The 24,314-nt window shown below is 52.1% G+C and overlaps 1 protein-coding gene across 2 annotated transcripts in view; it reads right to left on the reverse strand.

Moving 5' to 3' along the window:
• Positions 1 to 225: 225 nt before the first annotated feature.
• The window catches only part of Tgm2 (transglutaminase 2), a 29,234-nt gene continuing 5,145 nt past the window's right edge, over positions 226 to 24,314 (reverse strand). Inside the window, exons 3-13 of one of the 2 annotated variants that reach the window (NM_019386.3) lie at positions 21,835 to 22,077; positions 17,230 to 17,348; positions 15,428 to 15,556; positions 14,388 to 14,565; positions 12,242 to 12,377; positions 11,550 to 11,653; positions 10,243 to 10,485; positions 7,669 to 7,938; positions 3,669 to 3,829; positions 2,611 to 2,747; positions 226 to 1,768 (exon numbers count right to left, since the gene is read on the reverse strand). In NM_019386.3, the coding sequence (NP_062259.3) occupies positions 1,618 to 1,768; positions 2,611 to 2,747; positions 3,669 to 3,829; positions 7,669 to 7,938; positions 10,243 to 10,485; positions 11,550 to 11,653; positions 12,242 to 12,377; positions 14,388 to 14,565; positions 15,428 to 15,556; positions 17,230 to 17,348; positions 21,835 to 22,077 (1,871 nt within the window). In that variant the 3' untranslated portion in view covers positions 226 to 1,617. Of the gene's footprint in view, positions 1,769 to 2,610; positions 2,748 to 3,668; positions 3,830 to 7,668; positions 7,939 to 10,242; positions 10,486 to 11,549; positions 11,654 to 12,116; positions 12,198 to 12,241; positions 12,378 to 14,387; positions 14,566 to 15,427; positions 15,557 to 17,229; positions 17,349 to 21,834; positions 22,078 to 24,314 lie in introns of those variants that run through there. The other variant, XM_039105740.1, reaches the window with a different exon arrangement.

A 24,314-nucleotide genomic window follows, 5' to 3' on the forward strand; every position in this document is an offset into this window, starting at 1 on the left:
AAGGGTATTTTAGGCACAGAGAACAGCAAAACATAAGAGGCACACACACTAGGGGACACAGGAAATTCCTGGCTCAGCAAGTGGGAGAGGTTTGTGGGTAGAGCCTTGAGAACCAGGAAAGTGGGAGGGGGGTTGTTAAAGCTTGGGTGAGAAGGCAGGGGGTGGCCACAGGTGTGAGTGCTACCCAACCCCCTCAGAAGCTCCCAGAGGACAAGGCAGACCTTGTTTGAGTGTGAAAAATAGACCTTTATTTCGGTGTTCACATGTGCTTCGAAAGCATGCCTACTGCCTGAAGCTTGCACAGATCAAAAGAAATGGAACCGTGTGGGGACAGGGCAGATACAAGACTCACGGTGCGATTCTCTGCATAAAGCGGAACGTGTTAAATGCAGCAGTGTGATTCTTCCCAAGTTCTTCTCTGGGATTTCAGGGGATCCCAGAGTCTCTGACCTCACCCCCTAGAAACCCCTCCACACTGCAGCCTTCCAGCTTGAGGGCCCAGCCACAGAGGGGTAGGAGTAGGCTAACTCGGATGATGACCCATAGGCTTCTGTGCTTTTCTAGAGACAAATGCTGTGTCTAGGTGTGCTTACCAAGGAGGAGGGGCATGGAGGGGTGGCCCTGGTGGGTAGGGACCAGCATGGACATTTAAGGCTCCTTCTGTGAAATCTAGTCTAGGCACTATGTGAGTAGCTTGTGGGTTGTCCTGGAACTGTATCTGAGGAGCCCAGGCACAGGTGAGAAGCAGGACACCCCAGAAGTGCCCTAGCCTTGGATGGAAGGCTTTAGAAGTATGGGACCAGGAAACCCTGGAGGAGGGCTTGTCAATCTCTGCTCTGATATAGGAGGATCAAGCCCAGAAGAGGAGGATAGAGTGTAGCCCTCCTTGGGGCTTAAACCCAGGCTCTGACTCCCAGCTCTCAAGCCTCCCCGCTCCTCCCTCACCTCCTCACCCTAACCGTGTCCTTCCGGAGAAGGCCGGAAGAGATGGCCTCTCTGACACCCTCGGGTCAAAGCTGGTGTCACAGATAGAGTGCTAAATTCCAAGCCAGATGACACAGGTGGTGTTTCTAAGCTCACCCACTGGCCCTGCAAGTGATGGCTGGCCTGTCCTACTGACACAGTACAGCACGGGCAGCCTCAGTTCCCACCCTGAAGTTTCTCATGGACATCCAACAGGTTGCTGTCCCTGTTAGAACTCAAGGTGCCTAGCACATACAGTTCCCCTTCAGAGGGGAGGCGGGTGGGAAACTGTTGGAGAGGCAGCTGAGTTCCTTCGTTGAGCCAACGGGCTCACCATCCGTTTGCACTCACTCTGAGGCTCTAGAGACAGTTCAAACAATACACAGATACAGAGTGCTGGTAATAATGGCTCTCCTCTTACTCTCGCCAGGGTACTGGCTGTATCAGCACAGAACATTCCTCACAGCTAAGGGGACAGATGGGGAAATAGATCCAGAGGAACAGGATGGGCCAGAAGTACATTGTCTTCTGAAAAGCCCCGAGGCAGTCATGTCAGCCCGAATGGGGTGCAGTCGTCGCTCATTATCTGGGGATAAAACCAGGTTGAGTTGAGGGCTGGCAGGTGATGGGCTGAGTCTGGGTGAAGGGGGTCCCTTAGGCCGGGCCGATGATGATATTCCGGTAACCCTTGACCGACTTCAGCTTGTCACACTGGAAGTTCACCACCAACTTGTGGAGGCCAATATCAGTCGGGAACAGGTCAACCCGCACCTTGACCGCATCTCCTGCTGGCACAGGGTCTGAGCTGCAGAAGGAAAGAGGGTAAGTTAGGAGACAGGCCTGGCTGCTATGTTACACATGGAACACCAGCGAAGACACACTAGGACTTAGGCCAGGACATTGCCGAAGGAAGACTAAGGCCAGTGTTGATAATGGTTCCAACTCATGGCTTCTGCAGGGTTAGGCCTCCTAGTGTGTGTGTGTGTGTGTGTGTGTGTGTGTGTGTGTGTGTGTGTGTGTGTATGAGTATGCACACATGCATGCATATACACATGTGTGCATTTGAGCATGTACACAAGTTTGAGTGTATATGAGACAGTATGTATATATGTTTATATGTATACGAGCATATATAGGTGTGAGCAAGCACGTTGCTGGTGGGGGCAGGGCAAGCATATGTGGTGAGTAGATCTGCCCATGTGTACTGGCAGCCATGCACATGCCCTGTGGCTACAGGAGAGACAATGCATTGTGTAGATTGTGTGGATTGTACATGCTCTCAATTTGTTCTGGTTGTATGAATTACATGGCACTGGAAAGAAAAGCAGCGTGTGTAGATGCAAATGGCTACAGATGCCCCGTGCCTGGACGTGCATGTACACAGAGACACATGTGGGCATCCAGACTGTTTGGAGACAGCACACGGTGACTGGTGCGTCCCAGGTCAGGTGTGTGCTGGTGGGGGATTGACCTGCAGTTAGCATGTTGTGAGAGTTGAAAGGTCACCTTGTGGGCACTCTGGCTTGGGGTTTAGGGTAGGTGGGATGCAGGTGAGCAGGAGATGAGCAGATTGGGCTACAGGCTGGGCTGGGTTCAACAGCCTTGCTCCTGGCTCCAGCCTCCTCCTCCCCAAGACCCAGTACGTACACCTCCACAGACTTCTGTTCCTTGGTCAGGCCAGCCCCCTCCACAGTGAAGACACAGTCATACAGGGAATCAGAAAGTGGGTTCTTCAGGGACACCTCAGCCACCAGTTTGCGGTTCTGCTTGGGCTCCCCCAGGATCTGAAAGGGTGCAGGTGAAGGTTAGGGCAGAGAGCCAGGCTGGATACCCACAGAGTTTCTCCCAATGTTTGCTAAAAGAAGTTACGCCCAACTCTAGGGCACATCTTGGTGCCTCCATTTCCCATCTGCAAACCACAAATGATGGATGCGCTTCAGGCCCTTTCATGGAACTTTACAGAGGCTCCATATGACCCTGGGGGGTGGGTATGAAGGGTCTCATGTGTCCCAGGGTCTGAAGCTGGTAAGTCAGGACTGGAACTAACCTGACTGATCTGAGCTGTGCACTACTGGGAGAAGCTGAGCCTTTCTGAACCCTGGTTTGCTGAGAAGAGAAAGCTGTCAGTTCTTCAGGACAGATAAGCTGAGGTCTGCAAGCCCTTGGCCGACTCTGGCCCATGACTGTGAGGTGCTTTACAGCAACTGCTGCTGGGGTGTAGGGGCACCTCAGAAGAGGGCTGGGAGGAAGATGGTGATGATGGTACAGTTGGCTTTCACCAAGCCTCCAAACATGCAGTATGAGGCCGTAGCCGCTCCCTGTGGCCATACTTGGATTCTCACAGTATCCCCAAAGTGCCAGCACTGACCTGGTCCCACAGAGCAGTGAACTGGGGACCAGAGGCTGAATTAGCATCTTCAGCGCCACCCAATCACAAGCCTGAGCCATGACGATTGCTACCCTTTGACTGCAGCAGCAACACCAAGGTGGGTACTGGCCCTTTAAAGTTACCTAAGTCCCAGACCCAGACACCACACTCTCCACCCCAGGCTCTAGTCACCCTTCATAGGAGCTTCAAGTCCTGCATTCTCTTATCTTTATGATGCCTTCCTTCCATAAGGACCACAAGGCACAGAAAGGTTGCAGAGAGAGAAGCAGGTGTGTGTAGGTGGGAGCTCTGTCCTGAGGCCCCATCTGCTCCTTACCCGGATCTTGATTTCAGGATTCTCCAGGTAGAGATCTCTCTCAGCCAGCAGGTAGCTGTTAGCAGCTGGCTCGACGAGGAGACCCCGCACCTTGATGAGGTTTGACTCGGTCAGGCAACCGCTGTACTTCTCGTAGAGGATGCGAAGGGGGATGCTGTTCTCTGTTATGAAGGGGAGGGAGGGAGGTGTGACGGGTGGCCTGTGCCGTTTGAGCTGTGAGGGCTGGATCTGACCAACTGCTGAGATTTCAGACCACCACAGCTGGATAGAACCCAGAGCCTCGCCATGCCAAGCGGGCGCTCTCGCAGAGTCGTTGTATTCCCAGTTTGCCTCACTTCCTTCTTGGTGACCTGGCAGGTTGCCACCTACTAGAGCCTACTAGTAGTACACTGGGCAATATGAATGCTTAGGAGACTGGGGAGAGTTTCCTGAGTGGGCCAGGGAGGCACCAGTCTTCTGGAGAAGGAGGGCAGCTGACTGGCAGACAGCACGCCTCTCCCAAGGCCTTCCATTTCACCCGCTCGACAACCCAAGAGTGGCTTTACTTTTACAGACAAGAAGGCTGAGGCTTGGGCAATGGTGTTGCCGTGCATTATGCCCACAGCTGGACATACCACCCAGGCATCTGAGTCACATCAGCAGCTCACTCACCACTGGGCCACACAGCCTTGACCCATCTGAAACGTGGGCTGTATCACATTTTAATTTTTTTCTGAGAAGAAGACGGAGGCCTAAGGGCAGCAGGGGTTTGTGGGCAGCAGGACGGTTTGGAAAAAGGAGCTCAGATCTGGGATCTACTGGCTTGCACCTCCCAGCCCTATCTGCTCATCCACTGAGACCCTGAGCTCCTGGATTCCCTGGGAAACAGGAGCTCTGCAGGGTTGTTCCCCCAAGCTCATTGCACAGAGCCAACTTTGCAGCATCGTGGCCCTGCAGAGAGCAGCCAGCACTCTGACAATGGAGGCATCCCCTTCCCTTGCTAGAACAGCATTTATATACCCGGAGTGGAATGGCTATCACAGAGCAGTAGGGTCCTCGTATTTACATGGTATCTTTCTACAACCTGCTTGATGTTTTTAACATCACCACCACCATCACCACCACCACCACCACCACCACCACCATCTTTTTCTAAGAGAAGATTTTCATCATTATTTGTAACAAACCAACACCACAATAAACATAGATATAGATATAGACATAGATACAGATATAAATAGATATAGATAGATATAGATATAAGCTAATTGATAATGAGGTGACTCACAAGGACTGGGGTGCCAAAGGCAAATTAGTACCTCTCTGCCCCTGCACCTGGGGACTGCTGCCCAGGTTAGCTGGAGGACTGACAAAACTGGGGGATAGTGGCCTGCCTGTCGTTGACTCCAGCAGCCCGTGCCACAGCCTTTAGAAAGCTGGGCAGTGGGTGGCCTTCCAGCTGTGTCAACACCAGGGGGACCTGCCTCTGCCCGATGATGTGTCCATGAGGACTAAAGGCTGAAATGGCCAGTGACACCCTGGGGGCAAAATAGAAAGAGGAAACCCTGGACACGAGGAGGGTGTGGCCATGACTGCTGGCTTGGCCAGGCCAGGCCAGGCCCTGGAGAGCTGCTGGACGTTCACAGATCAGTCACCAGGCCTTGGCGTTGGGCCAGATGCTGGCTGGTAGGAGAAACTGAATGTGGTCAGTCTCCATTCCCTTGGACATTATGACCTGTTCTAGAAGGGCCCCTGGGGATGGTCACTGAACAACACTGACTGCCTTCCTGATCTCCTGGTGACTGAGGGAGGAGAGAGAGAAAGAGAGCGGGAGGAGGAGTGGGGAGAGCATCTGGACTCCATTCAGCTGTCCTGGGCCTGGCTTCCTGTCCATTAGTACATGGAAGTCCCCAGATCATATCATCAAAGAGCATAAGCACAGTAATTCTATCAGTCTCAGGTTGACCTTGGCTTTGGAAGCCCCAGGAGGCCATGTTGGACTAACTGTGCTTTCCAGTCAGAGCCCAGCACACAGAGCCCCTGGCCTTTACTTCCTGCTCCCTATGCTGTCCCTCGTGGATTTCTGGCAGGCAGGGCCCTGTTGATTGAACTGTGGGCCTGGCTGGAGCTCCTGCAGCCTGATGCAGGTGCTCTGATGGTATCCGTGAGGCAAGGGTGACTCCACGGCTGGCAGTAAGGCACCTGGTATCTAGGGCTTGTCCCACGTTTATCTCAAAGTACACTGCTTTCCTCAGGACAGCTCATGAGCGAGTGGTATCAGCGGGCGGGACTGGCCTTTGTGCAAATTAGGGTCTGTGGCCTGCGTGGGAAACTACAGCTGTGTTTCCAGGGCAACAGCAGCAGGCAACTGGGATACAGATGCTCGGGCTACCCCATGTACCCATGGTGAGAACCCCTGCCTCTTATTCTTAGGACTCACACACAGGGGATCAGTTGGATCCTTCCATCACGTGGTGGAGATACCCTGAGCTGACACTGCCACCTGTCACCCACCACAGTGGTGAAGAAAGGCCCAGCCTTCGTCTCCCTGGATCTCACACGGATGCAGACAGCCCCAGGCACAGTGATTCCACATCTGCCCTGAGTCCTCAGCGCTGTCCATCCGGTGAGCAGGTTGCTGCCTCATAGGATGGGTATGGTCACCTTGCTAGTCTGTGACATTGCCCTGTGAAGGCTGTGGAGGCAAAAGCCACGTGAGTCTAACTGGTTTCAGAATGCATCTTACAACAGTGTCAGTGCTGGGACCCAGGGTCTGGGGCTAAGAGAATTTGCCAGGCCCGTGAGAGAAGAGTCAAGAAGTCCTAGACACAGGTCTGTCTACTCAGAAAATCTGGGCTATGCCAGAGCTGTGTGGAGGTCCTGGGAGTGGGAGTAGGGAGAGCAATGGCTTAGGCCTCCTCCTCGTCCAGGAAGGTCTCACTGGCTCTCCAGTACTGAGTGTTGACAGTACAGAAGCACACACAGTCCACACTGGCCGAAGCTCACCCTCCTGAGCCCAGGGGACAGGGTCTCGGAGGTGGTGGGGTGGCTTCACCCAGAGGCCAGGATGAGTGGTACTCCTACCAGGTCCCAGTCCCTTTGCCTTCCCCAAAAGGGAGACATGGATGGCCTATGGGGCTGGACTGTGTCCCAGCTCTGTGCTATCCCAACGTGTGGCCTCAGGGACAAGAACAACTATAGGAGAACACTGAGGAGAGAATTGGAGGTGACAGAGAGCCAGCGGACTCATGGGAAAATGCCATGAAACAAGACAGGCTCAAACCCATCCCCTCACTAGCTGCACAACTCTGACGGGAGAGTGACTTGATTACTCTGCACCTCTGTCTCCAAATCTGGAAAATGGGTTGCAGTGATGGAATCTACACCTCACCTCCAACACACACCTTTTTTTTTTCTTTTGAGACAGGGTCTCACTATATCGCCTAAGCTGTCCTCCAACTCTCAGTCTTCATGGCTCAGGGGTCCCCCTCCCCTTCCCGAGAGCTGGCATGACAGGTGCGGTCTATTATGCCAGCTCCCAGTTCTCTCATAGCTTTAAGAATTAAGCATGCTGGGAGGCTGGAGACAGTTCAGCCAGTAAAGGGCCAGCCTTATAAACCCAAAAATGCCAATTCCACAGAACACAAAAAGAACAGGCTTTGTAATGGTGGCGCTGGGAGGTGGGGCAGGCAGGTCCCTGGGACTAGCTGTCCAGGCTGTCTGAAGAATTCCAGCCCAGTGAGAGACCCAGTCATATGCAAAATAATGATGATGATGATGATGATGATGATGATGATGATGATGATAATGGTGCATTGTACCTGAAGGATAACACTTACAGTTGCCTTCACACACACACACACACACACACACACACACACACACACACACACACACACACTCTTAAATACCATGATACTAAGAAAGAACATTTGGCCCTGGTGATGCCAGGCAAGAGTCTGGAAGGTGAGATACACCCGGAAACCCTGGATGTTCCAGGCACGCACAGGCAGAGCCTTACCAGAGTAGGGATCCAGGGTCAGGTTGATGTCCTCAGTGCCACACTCGGGCCCCAGCACGCCGTTGTAGCTGACAGTGCGGGCACAGAGCAGGAGGCGGCACTCACGGCTCTCCGAGGTGTCGTTGCCGATGTGGGCAAACACGTCAAAGTCATTGCCCAAGCTCATACCATCCCCCACTCGGATCCGCATGGCCACCCCTGTCTCCTCTTTCTCTGCCAGTTTGTTCAGGTGGTTGGCTCTGGTGAAGACTTCCCTCTCCTCTGGGGACCCTGAGAGACAACAGAGATGAGAACTCCGATCATGCCTTCAACAAGGATCAACGGGCGAGGGTCTGGACGGAGCAAGCTGGCTTTTCAGAGTCCTGGTGACACAGAGCAGCCCCAAGGGAACCCCTCTCCACACCTCTGTGCTAGGACGAGAAAGGTGCATGCTACTCCCCACAGATGAACTCCTGTAGAACCCTCAAGATCCAGCCTTAAATGACCCTTGCTCCAAGAAAACCTTTCCTACCTGTCCCACCTCGGTGGTTTTCTCTTTATGTGTTTACCTCCAACCCCAGAAGCTCAAGGTTCCATTTTATTTATCTCTGTGACACACTCAGACCTGAACAGCTGGTGCATATGAAGCAGGGACATGATAATTTGTTTGCACAGGGACAACTCTGCCTGACTTCCCTCGGCTGCCTAATGTTGAGGTTTTCCGTGGAAACAGTCTTTTCTTTCTGCGTTCCATCTACCACTCTCCTGTGTACCTTCTCCTTTTTCTCCAAGTGTTATTAAGTTTATATCTGGTTTTTAAAAGATCTATTTATTTTATGTGTGTGTTACCTGCACTTATGTATGTGCCCTGGGTGTGTGCCCTGTGCCCACAAAGGCCAGAAGAGGGAGTCAGATTCCATGAAACTGGAGTTACCAGTGGTTCGTGAGCCACAGTGGGTGCCAGGAACCAAACCACGGTTCTCTGTAAGAGCAGCGAGCATTAGGGGCTGGGGATTTAGCTCAGTGGTAGAGCGCTTACCTAGGAAGCGCAAGGCCCTGGGTTCGGTCCCCAGCTCCGAAAAAAAGAACCAAAAAAAAAAAAAAAAAAAAGAGCAGCGAGCACTCTTATTTGCTGGGACATCCCTTCAGCTCTGCTAGAGCGTGTCCAGACAGTTCTAGCTCCCAGGCAGCCTCAGAGTTGTTGGGGACCAGGTCAGGGCAAGGACTGCAATCTCTTGGTCACCTCCGTAAGAGTAATGGAGACTGCCACACAGTGAGACTTGAGAAACTTCATACTGAGTGGGCTGGTGGATGTGCCCAGTCAGTCTCGCAGTCTTTTTCTTTACTGATCCACCGTTGTGAGAGAAAGAGTATGGCCTCTGGGTGAGACTGAACCTGTTACTATCCGGTTTCCAGGATGCTCCCCATGGTCTCTCTAGCATACACACACTGTAACAAAGGTCTGTGTGTAGTTACAGGTCCTGCCCGACACTCCCCATTAGTAATGTGACATACAACATGGACATTATCACCATTCCTCTCGAGATGCACATCTCTCCTATACAGTGGCCATGTGCTCTCCTACAGTGACCATGTGCTCTCCAGATTGACTGAGAATCAAATCAATGAAAAAAGCAAGACTTACAAAGCAGGGTGACAAGGACAGGGGCATGGCTCCATCAGTGCCTAGTTTGCAAGTACAAGGACCCAACTTCAGATCTGGAGCACCCATGTAAAAGCCAGGTATGATAGTGTATGTCTGTAACAGAGCTAGCCGGCCGGTTTAGCCCACTGGTGAGCTCTCGGCTCAGTGAGAGAGCCTCTGACTCAAAGAATAAGGTGGGGAAGAGGGGAGATGTTTAGAGGTTAAGAGGACTTCCTGTTCTTCCAGGGGACTTAGTTCAGTTCCCAGCACCCACATCAGTCAACCCATAACTGTCTATAACTCAGTTTCAGGAGCTCTAGCACTCTCTTCTGGACTCCTTGGGCACACACACACATGCACACGAATAAAAAAATGAAATAAGTCTTTTTAAAGACCAGACAGCAATAGAGTAAGAGACTAACATCACCTCTGGCCTCTAAATGTACACACATGTCCAAATGGACGCACACATACATACATCTCTCTCTCTCTCTCTCTCTCTCTCTCTCTCTCTCTCTCTCTCTCTCCTCTCTCTCTCTCTAGATATATATAGATATATGATATATATATAGAAATCAAATAACATGTATAAATAGAGATAGATATATGATATAGATAGATATAAAATTAGATAGACAGACAGACAGACAGATATTAAGGACCTCACTGTGTTAGTCTTGAACACATGATTCTCCATGTCTTAGCTCTCCAAGTAGGTGAGATTACAGGCATGTACCCTGGTGTCCAGCTCAGAAAGAATCTTTTTTGTTGAACAATAGTCTAAATAAGTCACCCCAATGTCTGCACCTGCTTTTGAGGACTCTCTTAACCTGCAACATAGCCCATGGGTCTCTGACACACATAGGTTGTCAATTGTGATACACAGACAAGCAAGCCTGTCGGGCTGGTAAAGCCGGGTGCTCATCTGCTCTGAGGGCGCAGACACCTACCCTCTGGGTACTTGTAGGTATAGGTGATGTCCTCCCGGTCATCACGGCCCACGCTCTTAGTGCTGATCTTCTGCCCCACGACCAGGGAATTGTTGATGGATTTGAGCACAGACCCATCTGACTGCCGGATCCAGTCCACCACATCAGCGTTGACCTCGGCAAACACGAAGGACGCATCATACTTGGTGCTCAGGTCACCCTCCTTGATGGCCCGCACTGAGACTGGGCCACAACAGTATGTTCCTGTTCGGGGTGAAAGGGAGAGAGGAGTGGAGCTACACAGCAGGTGATACCAGACCCCTCCAGGATTGGACCACATGCATAAAGCTCTCAGACCAGATCACTCTTTAACCAGAGAAGCCATTCCTGAAGAAGGCACGCAGAATGAGGATTTGGGGGGCAGACTCCAGAACCAGATATTGGCATTCAAGTCCAAGCTCAGTGTTGAGCAGAAACCAGTGCCTGCCACAGCCTGGCCTCAGCCAGTTCTGAGTGTGCGATCTGGGTTTGCAAAGGTAAAACCGCCCGACCCTGTCCACACCTACAGTGTCGGGGGCTGGAGATGGGCGGAGATATTCTGGTACGTCGTGAGATGGGACATGGAAACTGAAGTCACAGGAATGTCACCCTGGGATATGGACAAGTCTACAAAGAGGCCGCCTAACGGTAACACTCATCACCAACCCTGCCCAGCTTCCAATAAAAGGACTGGTGACTTTAGAAGAATGTAGATGACATCTTTAACTTACAGTGTTCTAACAGCTTGTCCTCTGATGACAAGGTGACAAGGCATAGGAGCACTTACAGTTGCCACCAGTAAGAACCAGAGACGTTTTCATCTCTGTAGCTGTCCCAGATAGGAAGGGCTGTCACATAGACTGTCCCCAACACTAGAACTTGCTCCACAAAGGAACAAGTGTTATTATGCCATAAAGGCTTTTTTTTTCCTAGAACTTTCTATAACTCCAATGCTCCTTGTATCCCTATCTGTGCACTTTTTATTTTTTTGAGAGAATGTCCAAGTGCTTTCTCAGACCTTGCCTCGACACTGTCTGTCTGTCTGTCTGTCTGTCTGACACATACAAGCATCACATTTGGAATTGCTGGAAGCAGTGGGTAGGTGACAATGCTATTTTGGGAGAAGGTGAAGAGATTCTTTTTCTTTGGGCTTGTTCACACCTTCCCTAAAGGAGTACACTACGAACACACAGACCAAGGACAGCCACTCCATTGCTGGCCTCAGCTTGGCATCTCGGCCCCACCCTGCTGCAGCTTCTGGACCCCTAGGGAGTGCAGTCCCCACCCACCTTCGCTCTTCTCCTGCGGTGTGGGGTCAATGGCCTGCCACCCCTCATAGCCTGGCTGTAGGTCTGGCCTGGTCATCCAGGACTCCACCCAGCAGTGGAAATTCCTAGTATGGGACAGAGGCAAAACACAGACAATTGTTTCTGTCATCTTCCACAAATCCCACTCACCATAGGAGACTAGGAAATCCACCTCTCTGGCCTCCCTTGGAGCAGTCTCAGTAGCAGCTTCCTTAGTGGGGACTCATCCTGTCCTCTGATTTTTCCACCATCTCTGAGCCCTTTCTGCAGCTCCAGGTCTCGATGACTAACCTCTCAATTGCTTGGTCCTAGCTACTTTCCTGCCCTCAGTCCCTGCCTTGTCCAGGGCCCCTCTCTACCCACCTGAACCCTCCCAACCCCAGCTCCCTGCTCCAGCCCTGGCCTATGGGGTTGGCTCAGTCCTTTCTGACTCTGAAATTGAGAGTAGTTCCAAAAGCCAGCCAGCACCCCAGCTCATATTCCAGACTCCCACTTCGTCCCGGTTCCTCCTACCATCCCCTCTAGGGCTGTTTGTGGCGGGCTTCCCACCTCTCTGCCTCCACCCAGCTTTCTCCAGGCCAGTTCCTCTGCCTGTTCCCGCTCAGCAGTCAAGGCCCAATTCAACCATGACTTCCGGTTTCCTGTCCCTCCCAGCATCCCATCCGGCCCCTCACCAGATCATCTCGCTCTTGTTGCTCTCCAGCTCCCCGTACTCGTTTCGGAAGTACTCGATGAGCAGGTTGCTGTTCTGGTCGTGGGCGGAGTTGTAGTTGGTCACCACTCTGGTAGGGATGCCAAGGCACCGCAGCACTGGGGGTAGGGTGAGAGGGATGAAGAAGGCTCCACATTGTTACTGAGGCTCTGCCCTGCCCAGGCCCTCATAGGCCTATCTACACCCAGGGGACGATGGGCCCACTAACCTGGTGGGGACGTTATTATGTAGCTGCCACTCTTGGTCTGCAATGGTGCCTACCTGTGCCCACTATGTTCCTCCCCTGTCACGGCATCACAATAAACTCTTCAGTGGCCTCCCATAGCACTATGGCCCCCATGGACATCAAAGGGAGACTCTGTTGTGGCCCCTGATTCCTGATCACCTCTTTGCACACTTCACTCCAGTCACACTGACCTCCACCACCCCTCTAGCCTGCAAGCCCCAGGAACAATGGGCAGGGGCATAGCAAGGCGCTGACCACCCTGGGAAGACCGCAAGCTTAATACAAAGAGTGGGGTAAGGATCTCGAGTGCCTCCCACCCCCACTTTAATTTGGTTTTGAGGCAGGGTCTGATGTAACCCCGTTGGTCTAGCTATGTAGTCAAGGATGAGCTGGAATGCTTGATTTTTGAGCTTCTGTTCTTGATCCCCATGCCTCTGAGATCGCAAGTGGTGGGGCTCAAACCCAGGACCATGTATATGCTAGATGAGTACTGTACGAACCGAGCTGCAGCCCCAGCTCTTTTGTTTCTTTGTTTCTTTGCAAGGGCCTTGGGCCCACTCAACAAGCTGGGTAACACTCAGCCCTTACGATAAATGGGATAGACTCTTAGGATGGGGAAAAAGAAACTAAGTATCTAAAAGATGAAACCAAACAAAAAGTCTACAGTATGTCCAACCCTGGGACTCCAGCTTTTTCCTTTTCCTTTTGATAGACTTTGAATCTTTGAAGGGGGAAGAGAGATGTGGCCTTTGCCCTTTACCCTACATTGGCCTGTGAAAGAGCTTTCCAGATGGCCCTGGCTTCTGGCCAGGAGATTCAGGAGGTGCTTGGAGGGGGAGGGGAAGCAGTGACCTGCTACCTATTGCCTGATTCCTGTAGCCACAGCTGAAGCTGGTATAAGTCCTACTCCTTGTTCCACGTGAGGCATGCCTCCGGGTACAGACAGGAGGCTCTGTGTTGTCTGTCTGCTGTCCCCAGGACAGTGCCCTGAGAAATCTTATCACCACAGTCTAAGGATATTCGGCTTCCCCAGAGCCATACATACCTGGTTCAGGGCCAGACTGTGCCCTGAACCAGCCGTTTGACCTTGAGCAAGTCACTTCCCCTCTTGGAGCTTCCATTTACCAAGAGAAGCCAATAATAGCAGCTTGCTGGGATGTAGTGATTCAGACAAAGGCATGGGTGGGGGCAGGCTCATCTGCCTAGTGCCCAGAACAGCACTTGGAGTTACTTTGCCAAAGCCCGCAGGTCACATGCCCTCCAAGGCAAACCTCAGTGTGGTTGGTGCTGCTGAGTGCCAGGCACTGAGGAAATGCCCAGGGTGCCATCCAGATGCCCTGGAACCCTGGATGCCCTAAGACGCCAGCCCAAGCCATTCTTAACCAGAGACTATGCTCAGTGGTTTTGTCCGAGGCCTCGGGGCTCTTTGTGATCAGTTTATCACTGCTGCCCCTATTTCTCAGATGGAGAAACTGAGGCATGAAGACACTGTCCCAAGCCCACCTAGAGACTGGAAGCAGCCTGAACATTTATTGTTCCCTGGGTCTCTGAGCCACGGACTTGGCTTAAGTTCCCTTGAATCCTCACATACCAGCCTGGAAGGTGGCCACAGCCAAAAACAAAGGCACCTAGGTAGGAGGTTAGGGTTTGGGATATCTCCAGGAGAATTCAGGAGGTCCCATGGAGAAAAGGTGTCTTAGACCCTAGAGGAAAGGTTCAGGGTATGGAACTCATGGGAAGAAAAGAGGCAGGAAATGGACTAACTAGTCTCAGGATACACGGTATCCCAATGGCAGAAGTGGTATTGAAACCAGGTCTCCCTGTGTCCCCATGGGCCTACTGGGCACTGAGACTGGTGCCAGACTGCCCAGCGGCAGCTCACCTGTGCAGGCTACCGCCGCAAACACCCAGCACTGGCCATACTTCACTTGCTGACAGCCGTGTTCCTTCCAGCGCCGCAGAATGTCCACGCTGCCGATCCAGGCCATGGGACTGATACCGTCCCCATAATTGTTGTCCCAGCGACCCAGAAGCACACCCTGGTCATCATTGCAGTTGACCTGAAATCAACAGAGAATCATGGGAAACTAAGCCTGCCGTGTGGATCAGGAGGAGAACATAGAGCAAGGGATCAAAGTGGGGCCGTGCCAGGATGAAGGACTGTAGACCCCGCGTGCTGCAGAGCAGCCAAGGGCTCAGGAGACAGAGGAAGGCCGTATCCTACCAGAGCCAACCTCTCAGAATTCGATTCAGGGGATGAAACTGCCCTGTGAATCTAGGGTCAGCCCCAAGTGGCATGGTGCGATTTGAGTTTCACAAACACCCTCACTGGTCCCACACATCTCTGAAACACCCACTGCCTCCAGAATAGAATTCAAATACATCCCATAAGGCCTTGTGTGCTCCAGCCCTGTCCGCCCACTCCTCTGGCTCACTCTACTCCAGCTTCTCTCCAAGGCCTTAGCACAGGCTACCTCTTCTTTCCAGTCATCTCTGGGGACCACCCCAGAGGGAGGATCCTCAGCCCCTCCCCATGGTGGGAGCCTGTGCTCAGACACTCACAAACCTTGTTCCCACAGCACGCGCATCTTGACTGACGGTTGAACGCTCATTCCTCATGTTTATTTCCACTAGTGTCTCGTTCCTTTCACCCACCCACTAGAATAGGGCTTTATGAGTTTTGGGACCACATGGTGTTTAGACCCAGCTCTACCCTAGCATCCAGGTCATCAGTGGCCATTGGTCAATATTTGCTGGGTGAAAGGCTGAGCGAATTGCCCTAGGAACCTCATCTGTGTAGAGCTTTTTAAACTGCTTTTGCTGAGGCCAAGTCCTCATCATCCCCAACACAGGGCACAGTGGCCTCATCTTCCAAGAAGGGAGCAGCCTGTCAGCTCCCCCAGCCACCCCCCCCATACTCACCATGCCGCTCACCACGCGGCCCACATAGATGGGACTGCTGCGTCGTGAGCAGTCCCGGCTACGGTCCTTCAGGAACTTGGGGTTCACATCCAAGAGCATCAGGCAGGCATCCAGGATCCCATCCTCAAACTGTATCCAAGCAAACAAACAGAAGAGGAAGCTGGAGTGCCAGCCTCTTCAGGAAGCTGTGCTACACCCCCACAGCTGAAGGAACCCCACTCCATCTCGCTAGTAAATGGGAATCCAGCTGGTTCTGGACACCCCCAGGATGCCAGCTGCTGAAGCAGTGTGACATCTGGGGGACCTAAGTATAAAGAGAGGGAGGATCATGCCCATCTGGCACCTCGGGAGTCTCCTTTCTGCCTTTGCACTTCTTCATCTTGTGATGCTATTCCTGACAAAGCCTTGTCCCAACCGTCCTTTCATGCTGCAGAAAAGCCCTCTGGGACTTGCTGGGGCTTCCCATTGCCACCAGCCTGATGCTCAGGGATATTTACAGCTGGGATGTTTCCCAACTCGCCCTTCAGGGTTCCTTTACCCACAGATCCCTTCTCAGGCAGGATATAGACGTGCCCACCTCTGAGTTCTTCCCACAGAGCTAGTGTCTCCTATGAGAAGCGCTTACTTGCTCTACAAAGCCCAGCTCAAATGCTTCCAACTTCCAGAAGACTTTCTGACCACTGTGGACAGCGAGGTTTCCTCTTTCTTAAGTCTCTGCAAAGGACAACCCTGAAGGTCCCAATGGCAGGTCTGTAACCCTGTTTCTCAGAAGAGAATGCAAAGCCCTGGGAGCTGAGGTTGACTTGTGGCGAGGCTTAAACGTCACGTCACGGAGACATGACTCATTTCACTCCCACAGCCAGACCGCCTGTGCCGGGTAGAGATCTTTGCTGCTACGATCCCTCAGGAGGAAGCTGTGGTCAGCATGACACTGAGACATACAGGAGGACTTCCCTACACCCAAGAAGGATTTTCCCGGCCTGAACATCAGTCACTGATCCAGAGGCTACAGGAAGACGGCTAACAATGGGCTCCACCCCCAAGAGACCCTGACGCACCAGAAGCTGGTGCCATGGTTTCTCTACAGGATCAAGAGGTTTCCTGGGAGGGAGGCTAATGGAGAAAATGAAACCTGGAGTTTGCAGAGCCAGCCCTGGCTGGGAACCAGAAATGACAGGACAGTAGTAGCCAGTCATCTCTGTCCAGCCCAGCCCAGACTCAACAGCCTTGCTCTGGCTGGTCTCCATTTGTAAGGAGCCGTGTCCTGGTGACGGTTGTTGCTTTCAGCCATGTATGTGTAAGGCTTGTATGTTCCTGAGCAGTGGCTGATACAAACAGATGCTTTATGAACAGCAACATCAGCACCCCTGGTACACCCCACCCCTGGCCACATCTGCCTCTCAAAAGCTAGGAGGAAGGCCCTGCCATTTGTGCTTTGGGGAGGTTCTCATTAGGAACTATTGACCCAACAAGATCCTCACCCACTTACTGACTGACACAGGTTGAGCTCACACTGCACATCCCTTGAGGGTCATTACTGGGTCAAGGGGCCTTCGCTGTCTCCTTCCTGAGAACCCCAGCGGGCTTCATTGCTTCACAAGCTCTCCTCATCTCTCCACCCTGGGCCCAGGAGTGCTGCCTCAGCTGTGTGACCTTAGACAAGCCTTACACCTCTCTGGGCCTGCAGCTACATGGGTACCCTGCATTCCTAACAATGGAATGGGCAACTCTGCCACCCACTCGGGCTCCCAGTCACAGGCTAGCCTGCGCTCACCATGAGGGGCAGGCACCTCATGTCCTACCTGCCCAAAGTTCCAAGGCACACTCTTGATGAACTTGACAGAGCCCTGGTAGATGAAGCCCTGCTGTGTGAGGACGTATTCCCGGCGCTCCGCCTCTGAATCTAGGTACACGTCATCCGCTGGAGACAGAAGAAAGGGGTCTCAGCTTGAGCCTCAGGAGAGCCCTGCAAGGTGGCAGCTGGGAGCTAACTCCCTAGTCCAAGTCTCTCTCAATTAGCAAAACTAATTACAGGTCACACCATTTAGAGACAAGGCTGTCATATATACACTTTCCGAACATGCCCAGGGCTGAGCTGAGGCAGAACGCACATGAATCTATGTACTCTCCCAGGAGCCCTGTGTTAAAGAGAAGGAAACTGAGGCTCAAGAATACTTCCAAGTTGAGAAAGCAGACATCCAAATAAATGATGGGGAAGGGGAGTCCTTGGTGCTAACGTTCACTAGTTGTTTTGGTTTTTGTTTTTCAAGACAGAGTTTCTCTGTGTAGAAACAGGCTGACCTGGGACTCACAGAGATCCACCTGCCTCTGCTTCCTGAGTACAGGGAATTAAAGGTTATGGGCCACCACCACCCGGTTCTGACATTTATTTTCAGTGTGATCTGGGCCTTGGTGCCCCTCTTAACACCTCTTGGAGTTGCCTAAAAGTGAAAGGTGTGGCAGGCAGGAGGTGCTGGGAACAGAACTCTTAAGACAGCTAGGACGGAGCACGACTCCCTAGGCACCAGAGTTAGAGGGCCACCAAGGAAGGGTCACCATAGTCCTAAGGAGGTCAGGGAGGCTCCCTGAGCCATGACAGAGGAGGCTGGAGGATGGCAGCGTGAACTGAGAACACAGGTGGCAAAGCTTTGTCCCAGAGAAAACGTGGGTTACAGGATTCCCTGTGCCTAATGGGGGAGGGTACAGAGCCAAGGAGGCTGAGGCTGGCTTTATGGTGCCTGCTTCATAGACAGGGAAACTGAGGCTGGGAGGGGAAACCCAGAGCCTCATGGTGACTCTGGCAAGCCCCTTGGCCTGGGTGTCTGTTCTCTATGAATCCCTCTCTCCATCCCAGAGCAAATTCAACTATGGTTGGTGTCTTAATATCACACAATGGCATGTTTACTTTAAAAACCTTTTTTAAGGACAGGGTCTCATGGATCCCAGGCTGGCTTCAAACTCCCCATGTATCTAAGGGTGACCTGGCATTTCGGATCCTCCTGCCGTTACCTCTTGAGTGCTGGGATTACAAGTGTGCGATACCTAGGGATCAAACCCAGGGTTTCACATAAGCTAGGTTAGTACCCCGCCAACCTAGGGACATCCAGCGCCCCTTTTTTTCTTTAAAAGAAATGAAAATATCTTCATGGTGCCTAAAAGAATGGCAAACTCCAGTCCCTGCTGGATCTGCTGGAGAAAGAGTCCTATGGGTCTTCTGTGAGGCAAGGTTAGACCTTCAGAGACCTGTGTGGTGTCCAGCACCTCTGCATTGTATTGAGGAAGGCAAGTGCAATGGCACTCTGGGCACACTGCTCTCTAGCTCCAGGGCTGGGGCAGGGGTCATGACTGGAGGTGTGTGGGGAGGAGTGGGGGAGGTGTGTGGGGAGGAGTGGGGGAGGGGTGTGGGGAGGGGTGAGGGAGGGGTGTGGGGAGAGGTGTGGGGAGGGGTGTAGGAGGGGTGTGTGGGATTAACTTTACAGTACTGAGCTCTTGGACACTGAAGGAAGGAGAGAGAGAAAGAGAAAGTAAAGCTCAGGATTACCACATGAAGTGTGGTTAGCACGTGTAGTATTAGGATAGCGGCTCTGACTTCTGGGAAAACTAAATACACAGGGGACCTGAAGCCATACCCACACTGATGCTATCCTGTGGCCTTGGATCCAAGGCAGGGGCTCCCGTTTCCAGGCAGAACCAGCCTTTCCCATCCATCCTGAAAATTCCCCCCACACCAGCTGTCCCCGCCCGAGCCCAAGTTCCTGCCTCCCCCAGGCCTTGCAATGTGGGTCATCTTAGTCATTCATTGTACTGCTTGACTGGGACCCACTCCAATCCTCAGGGCAGGCAGGGTAAGACTGAGCCAAAGGAAGGGTAGGGGGACATCCCCGGGAGCTGCCCTCTCTCTGTCCTGAACTCTAAAACCCTGTGAGTTGGCAAGGGTTCTTGCTTCACCCAAATAAATTTGTCTCAGCAGAACCACCTCTGTTCCAAACAATCCCTGCATCATGTGATCTTCGAGACAACCCACAGGTCACTGGGGATGACCCCAGGGCCATTAGCTGGGTCACTGCACAGGTGCAGCCCATATGGGCCACGTACAATGCATTTGGACTCTTGGAAAGACTGGGCAGCTGTGTTCAGAGCATTGCTCACAGATCTGAAGATGACTGCAGGAGAAGCCAGACATCAGCCAATTGGACTATGGCCGTCTGTGGTTTTGTTGGTTTCAGTGCTGGTGATTGAACTAAGGCCTTCAAGCAGCTAAGCAAACACTAACCACCGAGCTCCATCCCCAAGCCTTCTCTTTACTTTTCTTCCTTCCTTCCTTCCTTCCTTTCTTTCTTTCTTTCTTTCTTTCTTTCTTTCTTTCTTTCTTTCTTTTTTTTTTTTTTTTTTGAGACAGGGTTGCCCAGTTGCCTAGTCTGGCATTGAATGCACAATCCTTCAGCCTCGGCCTTCAAGTATTAGGCTTATAGGCCTGGCCTTTCATGTTTGCTAACAATCATTTTGGAAATAGCAATTTTCAAGAGTGATGGACCAGTTTCTCCAGGTGTATACAGATAGAGCTGAGATTAACCCAAGACTGCAGATAATAGAGTTCCCAGAGTAGAGTCCATGTTCAGATTTAAAAAAAGGAGTGTGTGTGTGTGTGTGTGTGAATGAGTGTGTGTGTGTGTGTGTGTGAATGAGTGTGTGTGAATGAGTGCGTATGTGTGTGTGAGTGTGTGTGAGTGTGTGTGAGTGAATGAGTTTGTGTGTGAATGAGTGCGTATGTGTATGAGGGTGAGGGTGTGTGTGTGAGTGTGTGTGAATGAGTGTGTATGTGTATGAGTGTGTGTGAGTGTGTGTGAATGAGTGTGTATGTGTATGAGGGTGTGTGTGAGTGTGTGTGTGTGAATAAGTGTGTGAGTGTGTGTATGTGTGTGTGAGTGTGTGTGTGTTTTGCTGGCATGTGTGTATGTGCACCACCAAGGAAGTCAGATCAGAAGAGGGCATTAGATCATCTGGAAATGAAGGTACAGATGGTTGTTATCAACCACGTGGGTGCGGGGAATCAACCCCGTTCTTTTGGACAAGTAGCCAGTGCTCTTAACCACTGAGCCATCTCTCCAGCCCCACAAAATGGGGTGAGGGGTATAGTTTTAGCTTCATGTGGAGTCAGGAGGATCAAAAGCTCAAGTTCATCCTCACCTCCACGATGAGTTGGCAGCAACCTGAATTAGACGAGACCCTGCCTCAAAAATAAACACATAAAATAAAAAGATTTAAAAAAAGGGTCTTCCGGCATCTGTTAGAATTAGAAATAAAAACCAAAGTAGGCACACCAGAAGAATTTTAAAAGCCTCTCTATCAAGTATATCATAAAATGTCCCCAAATAGAGAAGAAAAGAAAACAAGCCACGATCCAGGAAAGGGTTTGCCTGAAAGCAGAGAGGCCAGACTCAGGGCTAGCCTGAAAGGCCGCTGAATTCCCAGGCTGGACAGCCCCAGGGTCCTCTCCCGCTTCACCGGGTCAGAGGAAGACTGAGTGTGTGTGAATGAGATGGAGAAACTGAGTCCGGGAAGTGCACCCCAGCTTGGCCTCCTCCCCCTAAAACTCAAGCTGGCCTGAGCTTTCTCCATCTGTCCCCTCTCGCTCTGCCACTGTCCCCTGGATAACTGGAGGAGCTTCCAAGAGCCTCTTAACCTCTGAGTCTCAATTTCCTGTCTGAGCATCACAGATGCTGACACGTCCCCACCAGCTGTGTAAGGAGGTAGCTATGAGTCAGACTCTGGGCCCTGTTGTACCTCACTCAGTTTCCTGTCCTTAAGCCAACCTGCATGAGTTTAAATCAAAGCCTTGTGTCGAGAATGAACACAGTGGCCCAGGCCATAAGCTGGGTACCTCTCCCCTAACAGGGACTCCTGACGCACAACACCTCCTTGTGCCCACAGTGTTCTTGCATTGTAAGGGTGTTCGGAGGAGGGACCGGATGAATGGACGGACTCCTGTTCTAACTGCTTACTAAACTAGAGGTTGGGGTGGCTAAAGAAGGGTTTGGCCCTCTTGCCCTCTCTCGCCACATGATGCATCTCCCCATGTTGGGTCACAACAAGAAGATCCTCACTGGGTGTGACCTCTTTGGTCTTGATCTTGAACCTCCAAATCCCCAGAATTGTCAGCCATGTTTTTAACCAGTCTATGGGATACCAGCCAAGTGGACTTAGACACCTGGTGCCGTAGGAACTCACAGGCCCCAGGCCAGGAGTGTATCCTTTGGTACCAGATGAGTCACCTGGCTTCCTTGTCTATAAACTGGGATGTCAACAGAATCTTTATTTTGAGGGTGCCCTATCCAATGCTTGTTTATACCCCCACTATTGGTTCCTGATGCTCCCCACCCCCCATAGATAGATAGAAAACAGCTCACCTGGGCACCAGGCATTGAAGAGCAGGATGAAGTGACCCAGCATGAAGCTGGAGCCTTGGTAGCCAGTAGAAGTCTCCAGGCTGAGGCGGTACTGGCCAACAGGAGCATTGGCTGGGGTGCAGAGCTGCAGCGAGAGGACATTGTCCTGTTGGTCCAGCACAGAGGCTGACCAGGATCCCTCCTCCACATCGTCAGACAGTGAGAATCGGGCCTTGGTCCCTGCCTCTTCACTGGGATCTGGGCCTGCAGGGGAGAGATGGCACAGCTGTGAGTGAGATCGAGGCCTAGTTCTGCCTCCGAGCACTGGAGGAGCTCGGCCAAGAGGCTCCATCTCCCTAAACCTGTTTCCTCATTGGTGAAGTAGCCACAGGCTAATGGTGAAGTCCCCAGAAAGAGGACTGTACAGCTCGGAAGAGCCTCAGTCGTCTGCCTCAGATCTGAGGTGACATTACTTTGGATAGGTTCAGCATGCCTGTCTATGACACCGGCAAGATGAAAGGCAGACATTGCCAAGGACTTCAGTTCTATCTGAAGCCCTCACTTGCATATTGCTGTCCCTCCCCATAGCTACACCCTCAGTGTAGGAGGGACCTGGACATCTGAGATCCTGGCTATAGGCTGGTGGGGGGCATTGGTTTACGGGGGACCCTCTGGCTATGGATTCTAATCCCACGGACGACACATGACAGTAATCATTTCCCTACAGCCCATACACCTTACAGGGGGCTCTGACTCTTGGACTTCCCTTTAACTGCCGGGGAGTAGAAAGATGAGGCCTAGAGAGGAAGGCTCATAAGACACCCTGGGTCTCTGCGTTCTCAAGACCCAAGGGCCTCTACACTGCTCCATTTCAAAAGATGCTGCTTCTTGGTAGGTGACATCCTATGTCATGGTCTGCACAGACCTCTTCCAGGTCAGGGGTGGCCTGGCCCAAGCAGGCAGGTCTGAGTCACAGGAGGGCAGGGCTGGTTGCTTTGGCTTTGAGCGGAGAGCAAAAAACACAGAGGAGCATTCTGGCTAGCTGGGAGGCAGCCTGACAGTTTATTTTTATTTCTTCACGCCCTCCCTGTGGCTCTGCCATCCGCTGCTGACAATACTGGGGCCTGCTCACTGAGGGACTCCCTCCCAGTCCCCACCCCTCCTCCCTGTCGGCCAGCCCCACTGCACCCAGGGCCCAAATATAACCGTGAGCTAATAAGCATGACATAGGCCTCAAGAGCCTGTCTGGGTGCCAGGCCCTGAGCTGGAGGCATTCAAACCCTCCCTGACTTCCAGAGCTGACATTTGGAAAGGAGCTAGCCAGCTCTGGAAGTCAAGAGAGTGGCGCACCTAAGCCAAGACCCTAGGCCTCTCTGACACACAGTATCTTCCTCAAAGAAACAGGCTTGAACCACAGGCCCTAGAAAGTTCATTCCCAAGTTTGAAACCTTGTAACAAGAAACTTTGTTTCTCTAAGCCTGCATTCCTCTGTAGAATGAAGTCATTTTGTTTAAACTTGTCAAGAAGCTTTGAGAAGCTTTAAGAAGGCAAGCCTGTTGCACACTAAGTGTTCAATAAGTAGTTACCATGACCTATTATTCTCACCACTGCCTTCTGGCACAACTGGGGAGGTTCACTGAGGGCCTGTGGAAACCATTTATAGTAGGGACTAGCCTCTGACATGCCCCCTCTAAGGGTCACGAGACATCTGAGTTCTTAGGCCAGATAGCAGGCTTTGAGGGCTGCGACACAGACGGATACTTTTATGGCAATGAAATAACTTCACAAATGTGGAAACTGAGGCAAAGGGAATAAGGCTGGTGAGAGGTGGGTGAGGCAGGTCAGTAATAATTATGCCTGCAGCCCCAGCACAGTTGTAACTATTGCTCTTCCCTTCTCAGAAGTGTCCCTGTTCGGATGATCAATGATCTGGTCACTCGATCACCTGCCTGGGCCAGGTCCCATGCCACTGTCTGTTGATGGTAATCCCTAGGGCTGATCAGAAAACGCATGGCCCCACCTTTCCACCTGGGAGCACATGTATTCATGTTCACACATGCCCACGGGGACATACACACACACACACACACACACACACACACACACTCACACACACACACACACACACACATTCCTTTCTTCCAAGAGGGCTTATTAGGGGACAGGCAAGGACACACTATCCCCCTGGTCCCACCGCTGCTTGCGTGGTTGGTTTTGCAAAGTTCCTGGCTGTGGTTCTTCAAGGTAGCTTTGGTGAAGCCTAAGGCACCCCATGATGGTCACTTTAGACCCATGTAACTCCAGAGCCCCAAGGGGTCTTGGCACCGTCCAGACCATGGTGACAGGCTGGGCTGGGATAAGGGAAGCTTCCAGGGTAACACCCTCAATTAGTCTCACAGCGGCTCCCTTCACCCCCTCGGGCTGGCTTCTTCTCGTGCCTCTCCACCCTCCAACAGGGGAGAGGCCTTCATTCTTAACAAGGGCCGTTTGTGCACTGTGGC

The sequence above is a fragment of the Rattus norvegicus genome, chromosome 3 (assembly GCF_036323735.1).
Source record: "Rattus norvegicus strain BN/NHsdMcwi chromosome 3, GRCr8, whole genome shotgun sequence".
Classification (NCBI taxonomy): domain Eukaryota; kingdom Metazoa; phylum Chordata; class Mammalia; order Rodentia; family Muridae; genus Rattus; species Rattus norvegicus.